This window comes from Ornithorhynchus anatinus, chromosome 16 (genome assembly GCF_004115215.2).
Source record: "Ornithorhynchus anatinus isolate Pmale09 chromosome 16, mOrnAna1.pri.v4, whole genome shotgun sequence".
Classification (NCBI taxonomy): domain Eukaryota; kingdom Metazoa; phylum Chordata; class Mammalia; order Monotremata; family Ornithorhynchidae; genus Ornithorhynchus; species Ornithorhynchus anatinus.
In genome coordinates, this window is record NC_041743.1 from 740402 (window position 1) to 762955 (window position 22554).

The following is a 22554-nucleotide window of genomic DNA, read 5'->3' on the forward strand; positions in this document are numbered from 1 at the left end:
TGTCTGTTGTTGTACTGTACTTTCCTACGTGCTTAGGACAGTGCTTTGCACACAGTAAGCACTCAATAAATACAAATGAATGAATGAATACCACCGAGGGCTTGATTCCTGGAGAACATGGATGGGTCTACTAATTCTCCTGCCCTCCCCCAAGCACTTAAGCACAGAGTAGGTACTAGGTCAATGCTACTGATGGATGGCGGGCACATTTTTAAGCCTCCACGGACCCTAGTGGAGCAGAAAACAGACTTTATTTGTGCTTTCCTCACTGTCTTGTCTTCTGTCCTTGGTCTTGGGCTCCACCTCTATCTTCTCTGGTTAGGGCAGGGCAGAGGGGAGAAGGGAGAGAAGTCCAAGAGCAAGCTAACCACAGGCCACCTCTCAGTCCTCCATCAGGCTCCCCTGGTTTCAAAAGACCCCAAGCCCAATGGCCGGATGAGCTGTGTCAGTTCTCCATCGTGAAGCAGCATCTCCTGTACCCGCCCTGTTCTCAATCAATCAGTCGTATTCATTGAGTGATTACCGTGTGCAGGGCACTGGATTAAGTGCTTGGGAGAGAATAATACAGCAGAGTTGGTAGACAAGGAGCTAGAGGGGGAGATGGACACTAAAATTAATCGTGGATATGGATAAAGTGCTGTGGGGCCGAGAGTGGGGTGAATAAAGGGGACAAATCCAAGCGCAAGGGCAATGCAAAAGGGAAAGGGAGTAGAGGAAAGGAGGGCTTAGTCGGGAGAGGGCCTCTTGGAGGAGATGGGATTTTAGGAAGGCTTTGTGCTCCCTTCTACTGTTGGAATACACCATTGGAGATCGCCTCTGGAAGGACAAATTCTGCCCTCACTTTCCACACTGGTCCCAACCATTTTGCTCACCATCACTGAAACTGTACAGTCCTTGTTAGCAGGGCTCATGCCTACCAACACCACTGTATTGTATTTCATTCATTCCATTGTATTTATTTAGGGAAGCAGCATGGCGTAGTGGCTAGAGCACCGGCCTGGAAGTCAGAAGGCCATGGGTTCTAATCCTGGCTCTTCCACTTGTCTGCTGTGTGGCCTTGGCCAAGTCACTTCACTTCTCTGGGCCTCAGTTCCTTCATCTGTAAAATGGGGGTTAAGACTGTGAGTCCTCTGTGGGACAGGGACTATGTCCAACCCATATTTGCTTGTATTCACCCCAGTGTTTAGTACAGTGCCTGGCGTTACAGTAAGTGCTTAACAAATGCCATTATTATTATCATTATTATTATTGAGCACTTACTGTGTGCAGAGCATTGTACTAAGTGCTTGGAAAATACAATACAGAAATAGAGAGAGACAATCCCTGTCCACGATGGGTTCACAGTCTGGAGTTGTACTCTCCCAAGTGCTTAGTACAGTGCTGGGCCTATAACAGGCATTCAATAAATACCACTAATTGATTAACTGAGAGGGTGGGAGAGCAGTGATCCTCTGTTGGTTCTGAGTGTAAGTCATGAGCCGTTCCTCCTCTCTACTTTGAAAAGTCAGGAACCTCCTGAAAGACCACCTTCTCTGGGGGGGCACTGCTCGATGATCCCCCGCTAGGCACCACCCCCCCCAGCCACCTCAGCACTCTGGAGTCTCCCTCCATTTGGGAAAGACTTAGTCACTTTCCCGGGATCGGGCGTGCCTGTGCTCCAGCAAGGTCAGCAATGGAGGACTGCTTGGCAGCCCTGTTAAATCACAAGCTTCTCGAGGGCAGGGCTGGGGTCTTGTGGTTCTGCTCCTGACTCCCCCGACCACCCACCGAGCTCCCAATACAGTGCTCTCCTCAGGCCAGCGCTCTGCTCGGTGTAGGCCAGTGCTCTGCTCGGCTCAAGTGCTCAGGCCAGTGCTCTGCTGGGTTCAAGCCAGGGCTCTGTTTAGCTCAGCCATTCAGGCCAGTGCTGTGGCCATCTTTGATGATAATGAAGGCCACGGGCCGTGCCCCGTGACAAACCTTCTCCCCCTCTCATCATCAGCTCAGTATAGCTCAGAGGAGAAGGGATAGACTTTGGCAACTGAACTCCCGGTTTCCCCTCTACCACTAGCTTTTAGAAAGTCTTGTGACCTCCACGGCCTTTGGAGGGATGCCGGCAGCTATGGCACCCAAGGGGTCCTGCCAGTCAGGAGATGAATATTCATTTACAATAACTTTCCCCCAAAAAAGGGAGAAAGGGACACTCCAGGGACCCAAGGATGCACTCGACAGACTTGCTTCCCCAAGAAGCAGGAGTCCCAGAAGACCAGCAAAAGCCTCCTGGGGAGTGGGGTGGAAGAGGGTGTGGGGCTCCCCAGGCTCCTAGGGTGGCCACTGCAAGGACCTCCATGGCCTCCCAGTGAGTTGGGGACTGTTGGGAGCTTCCCCCTAGGAACCGTTTCCTAATCAGGTTCCCAGGAAAACAGACCCTGGGACCCTCCACGGATGGTGAAGACAAGGCTTCCCCGGGCTCCATCCCTGGAGCCCCAGGAACCCTCCTTCGGCTGGGGTCCAGCAAAGTCCGAGAGAGGCCGCTGGCCGGTAGGAAGGATGGCAGCCGAATCCTTGGGAGTGGGGAGAGGGGCGGTCAGGGGTCAAACAATCCACATTTCCAAGTTCTACAGTGGTGAAAGGTCGCAGGACCCGGCCTCTCCCCTCCCGCCCCCGAGGATACTCTGCTTGAAGATAGGAGGTAGAGAGGAAAGGGCCCGACCGAAGCAGCTAGGCCTGGGGGAAGCTGACGGTGACCATTTTGGTGCTCTCCAGACAGCCAGCATGCCCTTGCCCTCCTGGGGCCGGGAAACTTGAGGCGGGCTTGCTGCAAACTTGGGTTTTCTTGGCCTAGTGTGCTGGGGCAAGTATGAGGAGTTGGGGTGAGGGGGTCAACACCTTCAGTGATCGGATCAGAATCCAGAGTGACCGTGAGAAATTGGAGAAGTGGTCAAAAACAAGTAAGGGAGAAGTTCAAAAAGGACAAGGGCTGAGCAAGTGCACTGGGTGGTGGGGGAGGGGAACGGTGGGGGAAGAGAACGGCTCCCCAGGTCAAACAGAGTGACTATGGCAGTAGTAGTAACAGAGCATTTATTCAGCGCTCACTTTGTGCGACGCCCTGGACTGAAGAATGAAGAAGTGACACATCCCCAGCCCACAAGGAGCTCAAGGGTCTTGCAGCCTCGACAGGAGGGGAAAGGACCTCCGAAGGCTCGGCCCGAGGGTGTGGCAATGGGAGCCTTGCACCGAAGAACCTGGAAGGAGCACGCTTAACGCCGGCGGCATCCCATCCCAGGCGTACCTCTCATGCTCGCGACTGACTGCTCACCCTCAGAATTCACTAGATGCTCACTGTTCGCACAGCCCTGGACTAGGCAAGCGCTTGGCACACACAATAAAAGTAATAACGGTAATAAAGATTAAGGTATTTACTACGGACTTACTACACACTAAGGGCTGGGGTAGATAAACGATAATCATATCACAGTCCCTGTCCCACACAGGGGCTCACAATCTAAGGGGGAAGGAGAACAGGTATTTAATTTAATCCCCCATTTTACAGAGGGGGAAACTGAGGCCCAGAAAAATTAACAGACTTGCCCAAGGTCAGTCAGTCGATCGTATTTATTGAGTGCTTACTGTGTGCAGACCACTGTGCTAGCCCCGGGGAGAGTACAATAGCAAAAGACGCATTCCCTGCTCGCAGCGAGTTTACAGTCTAGCTCTCACAGCATGTAAATCCATCGACCGATGGTATTTACTGAGCGCTTACTATGTGCAGAGCACTGTTCTCAGCGCTTATGGTGGAGCTTGGGTTAGAACCTAGGTCTCCTGACTCTCTGTGTCTTGCACTTTCCACTAGGCCATCCTGGCTTCTAAGTAGAGTATACGGTCCTCTACCCTCAAGAATTTACAATCACGGTTCCACAAGCACAGGGCTGGAAATCTCAGCAAGAATGCAGTGGAGCCTCAGAGATGATCACAAAGTGAAAAAATGAAGGCCATAAGGAACTATTAGAGGAACAGTAGAAATAGCAGTAGTACTTATTTATCGAGCATCCGTTGCGTGCAGCGCATTTTACTAAGCACTAGTAAGGAAGGAAAAAACAAAGAAAGGACACAATCCCTACCCGCGAGGACCATAGACTCTTAACAGTTACTCATCTTAGCAAAGAGAAGATGGCATTTCACAGTCTAAGAAGGGACTTTACGCAGAGGTTGGTCTCCAGCTCCGTTGACGACATCACCACCCTCATCAAAAGCCCTGATTGAGCACCTACAGGGTGCAGAGCACTGTGCTATTAAGGCCTATCTCCCCCTCTGGACTGTAAGGTCACTGTGGGCAGGGGATGTGCCTACGAATTCTGTTGTACTGTACTCTACCAAGCACTTAGGACAGTGCTCTGCACATAGTAAGCACTCAATAAATACCTTCGATTGGTTGATATCAGAGGCTAGGGAAGGAGCGTGAATACAGCATGGTCCTGGGAGTCAAAATGACCTGGGTTCTAATCCCAGCTCTGCCACTTGCCTGCTGTGTGACCTTGGGCAAGTCACTTCACTTCTCTATGCTTCAGCTACTTCATCTGTAAAATGAGGATTGAGACTGTGAGCCCCATGTGGGACACCGACTGTGTCCAACACGACTAGGTTCTATCTATCCCAGCACTTAGTACACTGCCTGGCACGGAGTAAGCGCTTAACAAGTACCATATTTTTTTTTAAAAAAAAAAAAAAAGAGGGAGAGTACATGAACAGAAGGCAAGGTCCCTGACCTCAAGGAGCTTAACAGTCTAACAAGGGAAACCGGCACAAGTTATCAGAGGGAGTAATTGAGGATGGAAGGTATCTACTTTGATGGCTGTGGGGGGAGAAGGAGGAGAACTCAACTGCTTACATGGTGTGGAGGGCCCACCCAGCCTGACGATTTCATTTAACGGGGAGAAGTGCTCTCTGGCCAGGGAAGGCTGAGAAACAGTGAGGAAGGTTCCCAAGGGAAACTGACCACTTTCCTTCCCTTGTGGCCTTTTAGGGCTGATTCTCATTTATCTGAAGACATGGGGATGGACTAAAGGAGCTCCCTGGAGGCCTGTCGGTGGACGTTAAGATGGCCTGCGGTTCTGAAGGAGGAACAGGGAAGGTCACTGGAGGAATGGGCCGGGAGAGGCCAATGCAAATTCCGTGGGCCAGATGGAAGTCGTGGGGGCTAATTGGTTTTTGAAAATTCTCTGCAAGGCTGCTCTCAAGCACCCAAGCAGATCGCACCACATTCAGATGATTCCCAGAGGGCCGACGAGCACAAGTCACATCCTCCGACAGGAAAGTGCCATTGCTGGGAGCTCCCTCCAAGTTCAACTCAAGTCTCTGTGCGAGGCCAATGAGAAGGAGCTGAAAGGAAGGGAGAAAGCTGAGCAGCATGAAGCACAAGGGGCCTGAACGCTGGCTAAGGCTAAAACCACTTGGCCACCAACACACCCAAAGAGTGGGAGGAGGGGATGGTGAGAGAACTGGGAAAGAGAGTGAGAGAGAGAAAGAGAGAGAGAGAGAACAAAAAGGGATCTTTTTGTATGCCTCTCTGTAATTTATTTTAATGTCCTTCTTCCTATCTAGATGTGTGAACCAGGTTTATGTCAACCAACCCAAGTGCACTGCTCTCTTCCAAGCCCTCAGGACAGTGCTCTGTACAGAGTAAGCGCCCAATAAATGCCACCGACTGACTGAGCAGAACTACCATTTCAGCACTTCTGCGCCAACTCCTACTCGTTCACGTATAGTAATCACTGTATTCCTTCTGGGCATGATGACTTACTGATTGTACTCCTTAAGAAGAAAACTACTTAGCCATCTTTCCATCTTCTTTCTACCTGTAAATTATTCAGCGTCTGTCTCCTCTGCAGATTGAAAGCTTCTTGAGGGCAGGGAGCACGTCTTGTAACACTGCTGGACACCCCCAAGCCTTTGCACGATGATCCGTGCAGTCAAGGCTCAATCGATACTATCGATTGGCTCTGGGACGTCCACTTTCAAACACGATTTTGATTTGCAAGACAAAGTCCAAAAGGGAGAATGCAGGAGGGACGCTGCCCGGCCCACCTGGAGGTCAGCTTCTAACTCAAAGGGAGGGGAGACCGGAAGCCAGCGACAGTGGAGTAGCATGGATAGAGTGGACTTGAGAAAACTGGCTTGAGAAAACTGGCCTGGCTTGAGAAAACTAAGTCACACAAAGTAATATCTGACCTCAGGCTTAGAACCCAAAATCTAAAGTATCGGAAGTGGATAAATAGTCCCTTTTGGATAGAGCAGAGATCAGAGTGTTGAGGAATTGAGGAAACTTAAGGAAAAGTGCTCCTCATTGTTAAAAAGTTAAACTTTATTCTTCTTTAAAGTAACAGGGCTCAAAACTACGGGCCCCTGAACTGGGAAGTCAGAGATCGGGGTTCCTTAGTCGATGCCCTTAAAAAGGCTCAAACTCCTTGTACTTCAATTTCAAGCATTCCAATGCTTGCCGCTCACGCATCTAAAATTCCGGAGGTGAGGTAGAATTCATTCGGAAAGGGGACTGAGGTCCTCCGGTGACAAGTGATACTTTTCCACGCACCCGCCGAAGCAGACCTGGTCGCTGCCATCTGTACTCGTATTACGAGCACTTATGCATAATTTTGTCAAGTGCACTGCAATCATTTTTATTAGTATTCCTCATAAGCCCTGTAAATTAAGCTATTACTGGTCTCCCCATTTCAAAGATGAGGAAACTGGGGGTCAGGGAGATTAAGCGACTTGCCAAAGCAAGTCAGCTCCGGCCTCCGCGTTCCTCCCGGTCCACCGCTAACCCCTCCGGCCCCTCCGGGCCGATACGGCCGTTGGCGCGGAAAGGGAAGAACGTCTGAGACGGCAGATGCTCCCGTTGGCTCTCGGCCGGTCCCTGAAGTCACACGCTTCGGAGCCCCTCCCGTCTTCGGGCCGGTTTGCCCCTGCCCTTTGACCCGACGACCCCCGACCCCCAACTGGCTTGGAAACGAAGTCCCCGCGGGTGTTTGCGGCCGCTCCCGCCTGTCGGTCGGGCTGGACCTCGCCGGGGCAGGGGGGACCTGGGTCCTGCAGCAGCCTCCTGCGGGGTGACCGACTGCGGGGTGGGGGGAGGTGGAGCCTTGGTCTGGACCGGCGACCCCCGGCTCTGCTTCGTCCCAGGCTGGAGGGGTGCGGGGGTGGGCTGGGGGTAGGATGGGGGCCCGGACGGGGTGGGGGAGGGATGGGGGTGGGGGTGGGATGGCCCAGACGGGGCGGGGCCCGGTCTTGGCACCGGCGAAGCCGAAGGGCGGCTCTGCGGGCCATCGACGGCCAACTCCCCGCCGGCCACCCCGGCCCGGCGGAACCGGCGGAACCGGGGGACGGGTCAGCGCGCCGATTGGGGACAACGGCCGGCCGGGTGGACAGGGGAGGACAGAGAAGGACAGGGACGGAGGGGGACGCGCAGGGGAGGGCTGGGGCGGAGCCGTCTCTGTCCACCCCTGTCCACCCGTGTCCGCCCCCCCCAGCCCCGCCCCCGGCGACCCCCGGCGGGACGGGGAGGGGGGAGTCTGGGGACCCTTACCCACCCCCTCGAGGAATCTAAGGAGCCGTGCCCACTCCTCCCCAAGGGAAGGGGGGCTGAGGAGCCTTGCATCCCCTCGCTCCCACGAGTGTGTGCCTGTGAGCCCTGCCCACCCACCTCTCTGGGGAGGGGGGGGGGCGCTGAGAAGCCTTGCTCCCCACCCCCTGGGGGAGGCCTGAGCCTTCTTACCCCCACCCCTCTCGGGGGGTCCCGAGGAGCCTTGCTCCCCCCCCCCAGGGGAGGGTGTGAAGAGTCTTGCCCCCCGCCCCTTCGGGGATCTGAATACCCTCGTCCCCCACCCCTCGACGGTCCGAACAGCCTCGCCCCCTCCCCTCTCCCTGGGTGGGGGGTCTTCGGAGCGTCGCCCCCCTCCTCTCGGGGGTGGGGGCCGGGATGCCCCAAGGCCCGGGCCTTGCCCTTCAAGCTCCCTCCCTCCCTCCCCCCGGGCCGGTGGGGTCCGGGGGGTGTCCCAGGTCGGACTCACCAAGCGCAGGGTGGGTCCGGGCCAGGCCGAGGACCAGCAGCGCCCAGAGCGGCGCGGGACAGCGGGCGGGCATCTCCCCGGCCGGAGCCTTCTGAGCCTTTTCTCCTTTTATCGGGAGGCTCGGGGGTCGCGGGCCATCCGGAGGAGCGGGGGGTGCGGAGCGGAGGGTCCCGCGCAGGGTGGCCGCCCGGCCCGCCCGGCCCCCAGCCCGCTCCAACTTTGGCAGAAACTTTGTCGGCGCGGTGCCGCGGCCCCGGCCCGAGGTGTCCTTCCGCCTTGGCCGCCGGCTCCCTCCTCCTCCTCCTCCCCCCGCCCCGCCGGCCCCGCCCCCCTTCTTCTTCCTCCTCCTCCTCCTCCTCCTCCTCCCCCTCCCTTGTCCCTCCCTTCCCCCCTTGGCGGCCGCAGCCTCCTCCTCCTCCTCCTCCTCCTCCTCGGGGATGCGGGGTTTCCCGTGGAAGAAGCGCCGGCCGGCCCCCGCCCGCGCGGAGGGATCCAGGGCGCCTCCCGGGCTTCTCTCCCTCCCTCCTCCCTCCTCCCTCCTCCCTCCTCCTAACCTGCCCGGCCCCGGGGTCCCGCCTCCGTCGGGGGATGCACGAGCGGGCGGGGGGCAACGGCTTGGAGGGGGAGATCCCCCCCGTGGGACCCTCCCCGACCCTGCCAAGAGAGCGGGGGCCGGGCTGGGCGGAGATGGGAGCCCCAGCACTACGGACGAGCAGCCCCTCTGAGACGCGGGACCAGTTTTCCCCCCGACAAGCAGCCCCTCTGGGACGTGGGATCAGTTTCCCCCCCGACAAGCAGCACCTCTGGGACGTGGGATCAGTTTCCCCCCCGACAAGCAGCCCCTTTGGGACGTGGGATCAGTTTCTCCCCCGACAAGCAGCCCCTCTGGGACGTGGGATCAATGTGCCCGCCCCCCCCCCCCCCCGACAAGCAGCCTCCGTGGGATGCGGGATAATAATGTTGGTATTTTGTAAGCACTTACTATGTGCAGAGCACTGTTCTAAGCGCCGGGGTAGATACAGGGTGATCAGGTTGTCCCACGTGGGGCTCACAGTTTTAATGTTGCCCAATTGTACATTCCAAGCGCTTAGTACAGTGCTCTGCACATAGTAAGCGCTCAATAAATACTATTGAATGAATGAATGAAATCCCATTTTACAGATGAGGTAACTGAGGCACAGAGAAGTTAAGTGCCTTGCCCACAGTCACACAGCTGACAAGTGGTGGAGTCGGCATTCGAACCCATGACCTCCGACTCCCAAGCCCGTGCTCTTTCCACTGAACCACAATGCTTCTCAGTCCCCCCACCCCCCCCCGACAAGCAGCCCCCCTGGGCCGCGGGATCAGTTTCCCCCGACAAGCTCTTCTGGAGCACTTTACCAGGTGCCTGCTGCAGGCACTCTGCCATAGGAGCCCTTTACTTTGGGCAGAGCACCGTAGCGGCCACTTAATGAGTGCAGAGCACCCTGCCGGGCACCCCTCGTACACAGAACGGCCTCCCCTATGCCCTGGGATCAGTTTTCCCCCCACAAGCAGCCTCCCTGGGCCATGGGATCAGTTTCCTCTCGGACAAGCGGCCTCCCTGGGCCGTGGGACCAGTTTCCCCCTCAACAAGCAGCCTCCCTGGGCCATGGGGACCAGTTTCCCCTGACAAGCAGCCTCCCTGGTCCGTGGAATCAGTTGCCCCCCACGAACAAGCAGCTTCCCTGGGCTGCGGGATCAGTTTTTCCCCCCGACAAGCAGCCTCCTTGGGCCGCGGGATCAGTTTCCCCCTTTGCATCGGGCTTCCCCAGCCCGATCCAATTCCGGGGTGGGTCTGGGGGGCTTTGCCGTCTTCATCAGGGGCTCGCAGTCACCAGACCCTGACCCGCTGCCGCCTTGGACTGGGCCCGTGACCCTCGGCCAGCCTGTGACCAATCGATCGATGGATAACTTCAGTCATTCCCAGGCAGAAGCACTGGGGTACGGGCAAGATCCGAAACAGTCGGGGCAAACCCATATTTAAGGGACCTCGCCGATCTTGACCGACCTTAGATAAAAGCCGGAGAGATGGACAAGCTGCTAAAAGACAAGATGAGGAAAAACAGGCTGTGGGAAATGAGATGGAAAAAGATTTCGGGGTCAGAGTGGCCCATATGCAATGAGCTCTCTAGGGCACTCATTCCTGGCACGACCCTCAGTGAGCTTAGGAACGGAAGGCAACACCTTCCTTGGGGTTCTGTGCCCACTTCCGAGGGCTGCCACTCAAGATGGACATGGAGAACACCATGTGGCAATCTTGTGGCACGTGATCACCTTGTGTCAATCATTGGGCTGGAAAAATCAATCATATTTACTGAACATTTGCTGTTGTGCAGAGCACTCTTCTAAGCACTTGGGAGAGTACAGTATAAGAGAGTTGGTAGCCACATTCCCTGCCCACAGTGACGACCAGGAGGGGAGACTGAAAGTCCCAGGGGGTATTAGGGTGGAGAAGAGAAGGCGGTAAGAGTGGTCACCAAGTTCCCAACTGTTTTTCAGCCAGATACAGCACCAACCTGGAGGAGATCAGTTTCCTCTGCGGGGCGGGACTGTGGGGTCCTGACAAGAAGGGCCATCAGCAATCACGCCCAGGACCCCCGCCATCAGCAATCATGCCCAGGACCCCCACCATCAGCATGGAGGATTGACTTCCTTCCATCTAGGACAGTTTGGGCGTGACCTCACCTTTGGGCAGGAGGATGAATGATGGCATGATCTCTGCCTATGTTACAAACAATCAGTTGTACTTACTGGGCACCTACTGTGTACAGAGCATCGTACTAAGCACTTGGGCGAGTGTAACAGAGCTAATAGACATGCATGACTCCTCCCCCTAAGGAGTTTACAATCTAGCTGGAGAAACAGACACAAAATAAATTAGAGGAAGTAACAGGCCTAAGTGCTGTGGTGGGTAAGAAAATCCAAGTGCTAAGGTGGCAAAGGGAAATTGAAGGGGGAGTTAGGGGAGAAAATAAAGTGGGGAGATTAGAAATTAGTCAGGGAAATTAATCTGGCCGTCTGAACCCAAAATCCTGTGCGTGGGCAGCTCCTTCAGACGGAGTTATAAAGCCCAAGAGTATCGGGTTTCTGGCCAGTCTGAATTCTTTCCTGGATTGGATCACCACTCTCTGCACCAACTGAGGACACTTCCAAAGTAAACTCGACCGGTGCACACTGCAGAAGTCACATCTGGAAAACAGCTAGCGCCACGGCCGCCCGCCCGCTTGCCCGCCTGCCCCTCTGCCTGCCTGCCTGCCGGTGAGGGGAGCAGCTGTGATCCCCAATGCACATTCCTCTTCTGGAGCACTTTACCAGGTGCCTGCTGCAGGCACTCTGCCACAGGGGCCCTTTACTTTGGGCAGAGCACCGTAGCGGCCACCTAATATGTGCAGAGCACTCTACCGGGCGCCCGTCGTACACAGGACACTATGTGAGGTGGCCACAGGGCAGAGCGGGTGCTGGGCACTTACTCTGTGCTGGGGCTCGGACTGCCACGGGTGAGTGTGAGCGTGCCCGCACACTTCGCTCCTCTAATGCCAACCCTCTCATTGCACCTCGATCTCGTCCATCTTGCCGCCGACCTCTCTCCCTTGTCCCGCCTCTGCCCTGGAACACCTTCCCCCTCCTCATATCTGACAGACAGTGACTCTCCCCACCTTCAAAGTCTTATTGAAGACACCTCCTCCAAGGGGCCTTCCCTGACTAAACCCTCATTTCCTCTTCTCCCACTCCCTTCTACATCATCCTGACTTGCTTCCTTTACTTATCCCCCCTTCCCAGCCTCATAACACTTATGGGCATACCTGTAATTTATTTATTTTTACTGATGTCTGTGTGTCCCCCTCTAGACTGTGAGCTGCTTGTGGGCAGGGAACGTGTCTATTGTTCTATTGTAGACTCCCAAGTGCTTCGTACAGTACTCTACACACAGTAAGAGCTCAATAAATACGACTGACTGACTAAGCAGGCAACGGTGCAGCACGCTGTGAAGTGGACACAGGAATTTTGTGGGCAGGATCCATTCTGGGCCCTAGCGATGGTCACCCAGGGCCGACAGGCCACGAGCAGGGAGGAGGTTACTCTGTGGCCACTGCGGTCTTGGCCGCCCACATTAGTTGCCTATTTTCAGGATTCCTGTTGAGCTTGTCCACTTCACAGAATGTCCTATGTGGTTTTTTTCAGTCAGAAACCCTCATCCCCAATGGCCCAGGCCGAACCGGGACTAGATCACGGCTGCCTCGATTCCCAGATCCACGCTCCCTCCGCCGGGCCGACCCCCGCCCCGGGCCCAACGGCTGTGACCCCGCGCCTCCCCTGGTCTCCGAGACCTTCCCAACTTTCCTAACTGCTGCATCCCTAACTTGGACGCGGCTCAGCCTTCCCGTCCACTTCCTGAGTGGGCTGGGGTTTAATTTGGTGATGTGAAAGCCAGGCATGACCTGAGTGAGTCAGCCCATCTCCTGGGAGCCGGGGCAGCGTCACTCCGCTGCCGTGCAATTATCCAACCGCCCGGTTCCTGGAATGCTCCCTGGCCCCAGAGGCCACAGCCGTTGAGCAACTCCCAGGGCTGGGGTCGGTGATGAGGGTCCCCCTCCCGCCACACAAGTTCCATCCAGAATGCTCTCCTCCTCAGTGTTGTCCCCTTTGGATCGCCTGCAACGGGGCATGCTGTGGGGCCATAATGCCACAAGCTGACCCCATCCCCAGCTCCCACCTCACCCCTGGGCTAACCGATGGGAGCAGCTTTTCTCCCTACACTGAGAAAAATGCCCCCCCTATCCCGGACACCTCCCCACCCAAAAATTAAGTGTGGGTGGTCCCTCCCCAAGCAGTAATTGAGCTGGAGAAGATTCAGCCTGGTGTGGGCATGGGAAACTGGTCAGGCCTTGACACTGGGGCTTACCTCCCTGATTTCCTACTACAATCCTTCCGGCACACTTTGTTCCTCTAATGCCAACCTACTCACTGTACCTCCATCTCGTCCATCTCGCCGCCAACCTCTCGCCCACGTTCTGCCTCTGGCCTGGAACGCCCTCCCCACTTCATATCCGACAATCACTCTCCCCACCTTCAAAGCCTTATTAAAAACACATCTCCATGAGACTTTCCCCAACTAAGCTGTCATTTCCCCTTTTCCCACTCCCTTCTGCATCACCCCGGCACTTGGATTTGCACCCTTTATTCACCCCTCCCTCAGCCCCACCCCACTTACGTTCATATCCATAGTCTATTTATATTAATGTCCGTCTTGCCCTCTGGACTGTAAGTTTGTTGTGGGCAGGGAACCTGTCTACCAACTTAGTTATATTGCCCTCTCCCAAGGGCTTAGTTCAGTGCCATGCACCCAATAAGCCCTCAATAAATACCATTGATTGATTGATTGATTATAAGGCTCCTGGAAACACTCAAAAGGGTACAGGGAGAGAAAGCCTAGAGATATGGACCCATCGGGGCTGTAGGCCCTTAATTCCACTTCCAGAACTAAAAGTGGATAATTCCCGGAGGGGTGCCCAGCTTCTTGTCTGTAACTACCTCCCACCCCTGGAAATGTCTCCTCTTCCCAAATCACCTCTCCCGACCGCGTACTTCCCTACTTACAACTCCCTGGAGCACTCTGGTATATCCCCGAGAACTTCAGTTCTCACTCACCTACACATCCCCATCCCTTCTTCCTCCTGTCCATAAATGATTTTACTGCCCATCTCCCCAGCTAGACTGTAAGCGCCTCAAGGGCAGGGACTGGGTCTGCTAAGTAACATACATTGCCAAACGTTTAGTACGCTGCTCTGCATACAGAAGGCATTCAATAAACATGATAGATCAAATGGCTGAACGAATGAGAGAATACAGCATTGTTGTCTTTTAGTGAGATCTCCCAGTCTAACCCGTCCTCTCATAATAACCACTTGCTGAATTTGCCCAAAGTGTCTATTTTCACCCCATCCTATCAGTTCAACTTTCACAACATCACTAAAATCCATCCTCTCCATCCAAACTGTAACGACATTAATTCAAGCATTTAACCTATCCTGTTTTGATTACTATATCAGCCTGTCTGCTGACCTCTGCCTTTATTATCCTTCTGCTGCCCAGATCATTTTTCTACAAAACCGTTCAGTCCATGTTTCCCCACTCTTCGAGAACCTCCAGTGGAGGCCCATCCACCTCCACATCAAACTGAAAATCTTTAGTCTATGCTTTAAAGCACTCATTCATCTAGCCCACTCCTTCCTTACCTCCCAAACTTCCTACAGCCACCAGCCCTCACACCTCGCTCCTCTAATGACAACCTATTTACTATACCTCAATTTTCTCTATCTCAATGCTGACCCCTCTCCTATGTCCGTCTGTGGCCTAGAACTCCCTCCCTCTTCATACAATCACTCTCCCTACCTCCAAAGATTATTAAAAGTACCTCTCCAAGGGCCTTTCCCAACTAAGTCTTCATTTCCTCTTCTCCCACTCCCTTCTGCATTGCCCTTGCATTTGGATTTGCACCCCTCCTTCAGCCTCATGGCACTTACGTATGTCCCTGCAATTTATTCATATTAATATCCATCTCCCACTCTAGACTGCAAGCTCCTTGTGGGCAGGGAATGTCTTTTCCAACTCTTATATTATACTCTCCCAAGCACTTAGAATAGTGCTCAATAAACACACTAAGCACTCAATAAATACGATTGACTGACTGATTTTCCCAAAGCAATTTCACCTTAGTGATTTTGTTTCATCCTCACAACACCCCTCGCTCTGTGAGAATGGGCAAGGCAGCGATGATCCCTGTTCTATAGAGGAGGAAACTGAGGTCCAGAGAGGTGAGGTGCTTTGCCCTAGGTGGCACAGCAGACCAGTGGTGAGCCAGTACTCTTTCCCCGAGGAGTCACTGCCTTGTCAGGAGGATCTCTCTGCCATGGATGACCCTAGAGGTGACCTCGCTACCGCTAACGTCCGGACTCGGGGCCCTTCCAGAGTCTGGTCTGTAGGAAGGCCGGCTGGGGCCCTGGCCATCTCATCCCTCCACAGCTGCCCTCCTGCCAGGGCTGGGGAGAGCTAGTCACCAGACCTGAGCTTGCGGAATTGCTCAAGCCCCCGCGCAGCTGCATGAAAGGGACCTCTCTGGCACGCGGGCTGTGCCAGGAGCATCCTGAGATTGCAAAACCACCAGGAGGAGGAACATTGCCAAAGAATGGGCTGAGAAGGTCTGAGATTCCTCAGAGGGAGAGAGGGCGCCAGGGGCGGAGAGGGTGATGTGTGCTTTGCTTCCTCTGGCCACATCTGCATGGCTCGGAAAACGAGTAGCTTTTTCCACGTGTCACGTGGGCGGGGAGTGACCCTCCCCTGGATCCTCCACCTTCCAAGAGCCCCGGACACACTCACTCACTCGTCGTGTTCATGGACTACCTACCATGGGCACTTGGGAACCCTCGACTGAAGCAGATGACACAAACCCCGTCTTTGAGGAGTTCGCTCTCTAATGGGGGAAGACAGGCAGAAGCATAATGATCGAAGGCTCCTTGAGGGCAAAGAAAGTGGTCTTTACTTCTGTTGTTCTCAGGCACTTAGTATGGTTCTCCACTCAGTAGGTACTCAGTACATACCACTGACTGTTGAGTTACCTATGCGTATACAGGAGGAGAAGGAGAAAAGGTAGAGATGCCAGCAACAGAAAGAGTACGGAAAAATGAATGTGTAAGTGAATTTTTATGTGTAAGTCCTAGAAAGTCACTAAACTTCTCCATGCCTCAGTTCCCTTACCTGTAAAATGGGGATTAAGACAGGGACCCCTAGGTGGGGCAGGGACTGTGTCCAATCCAATTGTCTTGAATCTTCCCCTGTGCTCAGTACAGTGCTTGGCACACAGTAAGCATTTAACAAACATCATTTAAAAAAAAAATGATGCTGGGATGACATGACCAGAGAGGTGAGAGTTAATCAATCATATTTACAGAGCACTTGTGTGCAGAGCACTGTACTAAGTAACAAATTTGGTAGATATGTTCCCTCCCACAAGGACCTTACAGTCTAGAGGGAAAATATGATCATGGTATTTGTTAAGTAGGTTAACTATGTGTCAAACACCGTTCTAAGTGCTAGAGTAGAGTAGACATAAGTTAATCAAGTTGGGCACAGTCCCTGTCCCACTTGGGGCTCACAGTCTAAGTAGGAGGGAGAACAGGTACTGAATCCCCACTTTGGAGATGAAGAAACTGAAGCCCTGAGAAATTTAGCAATTTGCCCAAAGTCACACAACAGGAATTGGCAGAGCCCGTACTCTTTTCACTAAACCACACTGCTTCCCTTAAAGGAAGGCCTTCTGGAGGAGGTGGGTTTTCAGGAGACTTTGAGGATGGAGGGGGTTATGGTTTGGTGGGTTGGAGCACGAAGGAAGTTCCAGGTCAGGGAAGGGTGCGAGCGAGGGGCCGGAGTCAGGGGGTCGAGAGTTAGAAGAGGGGAGTCAAGAGTGGAGAGGAGACTGGGAAGAGCAGAAGGTTCTAAAAACACTTGATGGATTCAAAGAGACACATGACTACCAGTCGAATTCCTCATGGGTAGAAAACAAGCTTTCTGGTAACCCCCGCAGTGATCTGACTTGGGAACCCTGACTCCAGAATGGTGGTCCCTCGGGGACATCCCGCCCGGGACTGCACTTCAGAGTCACCCCCGGCAGCGGCACGGGCTGCGGAAATGGCTCCGGAACGTGGATGAATCCTCCACGATCCTTCTCTGACGCCTCCAAATTGGGCTTTCTTCACCACCTCCCCCATCCCCCTCCCTGGGCGGAGTCGGGAAGGGAAGCATCGGGGACCACTGGGAAGCTCCCCTGGAGGACCCTGGGCCGGAGGACACTGGGGTCCCTGCCCGGGAGACGGCCCCTCCTTCCAGGAGGGAGAGGCCGGAAGGAGCTCCACCCATCCAGCGTCCTCTGCAGGCGTGCGGACGAGGCAGCGGTGGGCTCTCCTGCTGGGTAGAGCAGGAAGAGGAGGTGACCCCCGCCCCAAACTCCAAACTTCAACCTCCGCGCCCTCCCCCCTCAATTCCTTCTCCTCCTCCCCCTCAGGCAGTGGAAGGGTCTGGAGCCACCCTTTAGTTTATGTTCCCAGCCCCTTTCCCTGGGAAACCCTCAGTTCCCACACTCGCACAGGCAGGAAGGTCACCGTGGACACATCACCCGCCTGAAGCTCGGCCTGGCCGGGGACAAGCCGCAGCTGCTGAGCCACGACTGGGGACATCACATCCTGCCCTCCCGGAGAGCGCCGCATCGCCGGTACCGGTGAGGCCTGCGAGGAGATGCCCCAAACTCGGACGAGGAACCAGGTCCGGCCAGGCTTCTGCGACCAGCATGCAGCTGGCACCTGGTGTGGGGAACCCTGGCCGCGGAGGACGCCCAGGGCACTTGCCTGCCATCTTGTCTAATCTCACCACCGGCCCCTTGCCCATGTCCTCCCTCTGTCCTGGAACTCCCTCCCGCTTCATGTACAACAGACCATTACTCTCCCCATTGTCATAGCCTTATTAAAATCACTTTTCCTCCCAGAAGCCTTCCTGGATTAAGCCCTCCTTTCCCATGCTCCTTTTCCCTTCTGAGTCGCCCTAGCTGTGGATCCGTACCCTTGACAGTCACTTTGCCCACAGTTCTTGTCTGTCCGTCTCCCCCGATTAGACTGTAAGCCCGTCAAACGGCAGGGACTGTCTCTATCTGTTGCCGACTTGTTCATCCCAAGCGCTTAGTACAGTGCTCTGCACATAGTAAGCGCTCAATAAATACTATTGAATGAATGAATGAATACTCGTGGACATATCTGCAATTTATTGTATTGTCTATCTTCCCCTCTCTAAGCTCTCTGTGGTCAGGGATGGCATCTACCAAGAGAGTTGTACAGAAATCTCCCAAACATTTAGTTCAGTGCGCTATACAGAGTAAGTTCTGAAATAGCAGCGTGGCTCAGTGGAAAGAGCTCGGGCTTTGGAGTCAGAGGTCATGGGTTCAAATCCTGGCTTTGCCACTTGTCAGCTGTGTGACTGTGGGCAAGTCACTTAACTTCTCTGTGCCTCAGTTACCTCATCTGTAAAATGGGGATTAACTGTGAGCCTCACGTGGGTCAACCTGATTACCTTGTATCTCCCCCAGCGCTTAGAACAGTGCACTGCACATAGTAAGCACTTAACAGATACCAACATTATTATTATTAAATACCACTGATTGATACAGCAGACATTCAAAAAAATGCCCTGCACACAGCAAATGCCCGGAATAACACCCTGCCCACATCAGGTGCCCTATACAGCGTCCTGCAGACTGCCCACAAGGTGCCCTGCACACAGCAGGTACCCAATACAGCTCATTGCTCTTGGCGGGAACCCTATCTCTACTAAGGAATCCTATAAGGAGCTAGGGGCCCACAGAAAATTACCCAGAGTGAAAATTTGACTAATGATAATAATAGTAATAAAAAATAATCACTATCATATTTGCTATGCAGTTACTATGTGCCAAACCCTTTCCTAAGTGCTGGAGTAGACGGAAGACAGCCGGGTCAGCCTCAGTCCCAGCCTCACATGGGACTCACACACTAAGCGGGTGGGTATTTTGCTCCGATTTTACAAATGAGGAAGTGAAGTGACTGGCCCAATATCATACAGCAGTCAAAGGGGAGAGCCAGAATTAGAAGCTTCAGCTCCCAGGCCCAGGCTCTTTCCACTGGGCCACACTGCTTCGCAGCTTCCAGTTGCTGGTCCAGGCCCTATGCCTGGTTGGGCAACACGGCATACGCCACCTCCTAAAAACCCCCTGCAGTCTCCACTCGCATCTGACTTTCTTCACTTCCCCTTCCGAAGCTAGTTGGATTCTACCGCCCCCACCATCCACACATTCCTGAGCGGAAACGTCTGGGTTTCTGGGGTCGCTGAGCTGACCCTCACCTACCCTCCTTAGGGCACGGGGCCAACCCTTACCTGCCTCCCTCAGACACGGGATCCGAGAGAGTACATCTCAGCTGCTCCCCTCTGAACCCGATCCTAACGCTTCTTTCCCATCCTTCTCAATCGATGGCATTTATTATTATAATTAGTAATAGTATTAATAATAATCATAATTGTGGTACTTGTTTAGCGCTTACTATGTGCCAAGCACTTTCCTAAACCCTGGAGTAGATGCAAGGTAATCAGGTCGGACACAGTCCCTTTCCACACGTGGGGCTCACAGCCTTGATCCTCATTTTACAGATGAGGTAACTGAGGCACAGAGAAGTGAAGTGACTTGCCCATGATCACACAGCAGACATGGAGCAGAACCGGGATTAGAACCCACATCTTCTGACTCCCAGGCCCATGTTGTTTCCACTAAGCCACGTTGCTTCTCACAGTTCTTACTGGGTGGTGGTCACTGATCTAAGACCTCGCGCTAAGCGAGGCGTTCCTAGATAGGTTGGCCCAGGAGCTGTGGAAGCAGCCTGCAGGTGCCTGAGGGAGGTATAAAGGGGGGTTAGGTCTGCTTTCCCGGCCCGAAACTGTCCTGGCTCCTTTTTCTTAGCAGGTTCAGGACCTGGGTGTCCCGGCCGGGGTCTGCCCCTATGCTATGGGGCCGGGATCACGCTTGCAGTACAGGTCGGGCCAGAGCTTTCTCCTGCGCAGTGAAGATGGACATGGCAAGGACAAGGAAGATGGACTCAGCAAGGACATGGCTTTGGCGGGGTCTGTCCGCACCAAACCACACCCACTGTCCCAGCCCCATCATCCAAACTCTGTTCCCAACACTAAGCCACGCCCATTGTCCCAACCCTTTCCTCTCCCTCCAAACTGCTAACATGCTAATTCAGTCACTTATCCTATCTCACCTTGATTATTAGTCTCCTTGCCCCCTCCCAGCCTCCAGTCTCTTCCCACTCCAGTTCATACTTCATTCTACTGCCTGGACATTTTTCTACAAAAAAGTTTCCCCAATCCTAAAGAGACGCCAGTGGTTGCCCATCCACTTCCGCATCAGACAAAAACTCCTCACCCCTGGCTTCAAAGCACTCAGTCATCTTGCCCCTCCTACTTCATCTCGCAATTCTCCTACTGCAACCCAGCCTGCACACTTCGCTCCTCAAATGCCGAACTTCTCACTGTACCTCGATCTTGTCTATCTCGCCACAGACCCCTGCCCCACGTCCTGCCTCTGGCCTGCAAGGCCGTCTCCCTCCTCAAATTCGACAATTATACATTCGTTCAATCGTATCTATTGAGCGCTCACTGTGCAAAGCACTGTACTAAGCACTTGGGAGAGTACGACAGACACGTTCCCTGCCCACAGTGACAATTACTCTCCCCCACTTCAAAGCCTTATGGAGGGTACATCCTCTTCAAGAGACCTTCCCTGACTAAACACTCCTTTCCTTCTGACCCACTCCCTTCTGCGTCACCCGATTTGCTCCCTTTATTCATCCCCCATCCCAGCCCCGCAGCACTTCATTCATATCCTTAATGAATTTATTTATATTGTCTGTCTCCCCCCTCTAGACTGTAAGATCATTGTGTGCAGAGAATGTGCCCGTTAGATTATTTGTACTCTCCCAAGAGCTTAGTACAGTGTCTTGCACACTGTAGGCGTCAATAAATACAGCTGATTTATTGATTTGTGGGATGGGGGAGGTCATAGAAAACCAGAACCGAAATGCAAAATTAAGTTTCAAGGCCAATGTCAGCATTAAGATACAGAACAGCCAAAGAGGAGATGAAGAAGTAAGTCTGTTCAGTGACCTTGACTTCAAAGACTGCAGGAAGCAGCAACTTCTAACTCCAAAGCAAAACACCACCCTCCCACTAGCCAGATCCAGATTGGCCATTCTTAAAAAAAAAAAAAAAATCGACAAAAACCAAAACACAAATGGTGTTTGTTAAGCAATACTATGTGCGCGGGCACTGTACTAGGTGCTGGACACAGTTGGATACGAAGTTGGACACAGTCCACCATGTCCCACATGGGCCTCACAGTCTTAGTCCTCATTTTACAGAAGAGAAGCAGCATGGCCTAGCATGGGGCTGGGAGTCAGAGGACCTAAATTCAAATCAGCTCCACCGCTGATCTGCTGTGTGACCTCGGGCTGGTCACTTCACTCCTCTGAGGCTCAGATACTTCATCTATAAAATAGGGATTAAGACTGTGAACCCCATGTGGGACAGGGCCTGTGTCCAACCTGATTAGCTTTTATCTACGCCAGTGCTTAGTACCTGGCACTGTCACAAATTAGGCGATTAACAGGTATTTTTTTTTTTTTAAAAAAAGGAGGTAACAGGCACAGAGAAGTTGGGTGAGTTGCCCAAGGTGTCACATAGCAGAAAGTGGCGGAACTGAGAGTAGAATCCAGGACCAGCGACTTCTAGGCTTAGGCGCGTTCCAGGCCACGGTGCAGGTCCCTTCCCGAGCCACGGTACGAAGCCCCTCTTGCCGCCGACATGGGCAGGCGAAAACTTGAACCCTTATTCGGCCTGCAGCCGGTTTTTCCCCCTGGCCCGGGGAAAAGGGGTGGGCATCCAGGCCCAGGGGTCAGACTCTCCCAGAGGGCAGACTCTCCCAGAGGGCAGACCAGCGGGGCTGGGACTCTACCGCCCCCTCCTGGGGACTCCGGGCCGCCCGGCCTAGTGGTCCTTGGGGGACCGACAGGGAGGGGGCAACCAAGGAACCCTGCTGGGGTCACAGCTGGCGCCGCGCTGGGCACGGCCCTGCCACTGCCATCGCGGCTTCGCTGTGGCCCTCGGCCGTTTCTTCCGTCCGTGCAGTTCGCCGGTCCCCGTGTCAACCGTCGCAATGGAAGCTGATTAGGGAGACTGATGTCACCCACTCTCCCGGGCCTGGCACAGGTGGGACGCCACAGACGTTCGCGGCGGTGCCAAGCCCGTGTTGGCTGCGAGCTGCCTTGCCATTAAATGTTAGGCATGGCACGTGAGGGGTGCTGGAGGGAGTAATAATAATGTTGGTATTTGTTAAGCGCTTACTATGTGCACTGTTCTAAGCGCTGGGGGGAGATACGGGGTAATCAGGTTGTCCCCCGTGGGGCTCACAGTTAATCCCCATTTTACAGATGTCACTGAGGCACAGAGAAGTTAAGTGACTTGCCCACAGTCACACAGCTGACAAGTGGCAGAGCGGGGATTCAAACCCATGACCTCTGACTCCCAAGCCCGAGCTCTTTCCACTGAGCCACGCTGAGTACTGCTTTAACAGACAAACATGGTGACTTCCATCAGTCCGGGTCACTCTGCCCTACTGGGTTGGCTCTCAGGCGGAGACGGTAAATCCACCCAACAGCGGGAACAGCAGCCCCTGTTCTCTCCCGGCCCCTGGACGGCCGACATGCCCACCCATATCTTCGGGGGCCAAGGTCTCTCCAATTCAGTCCCACGTCGATTTTCGGCAGTAGAACGTGATAGAAGAGGGGAGGCCGGGGCAGAGGCAGTGGGTAATCTTCCGAGTGGATGGAGAGTTAGCTTCGAGCCCAGGTTGTGAAGT

At 54.1% G+C, this 22554-nt stretch overlaps 1 protein-coding gene across 1 annotated transcript in view; it reads right to left on the reverse strand.

Annotated features, from left to right (window-relative positions):
* Positions 1 to 8336, reverse strand: part of NOTCH2 (notch receptor 2) — an 83981-nt gene extending 75645 nt beyond the window's left edge. Inside the window, 1 exon segment of the mRNA XM_029081547.1 lies at positions 8046 to 8336. Coding sequence (XP_028937380.1) covers positions 8046 to 8118 — 73 coding nt within the window. The 5' untranslated portion in view covers positions 8119 to 8336.
* Between the last annotated feature and the right edge of the window lie 14218 nt (positions 8337 to 22554).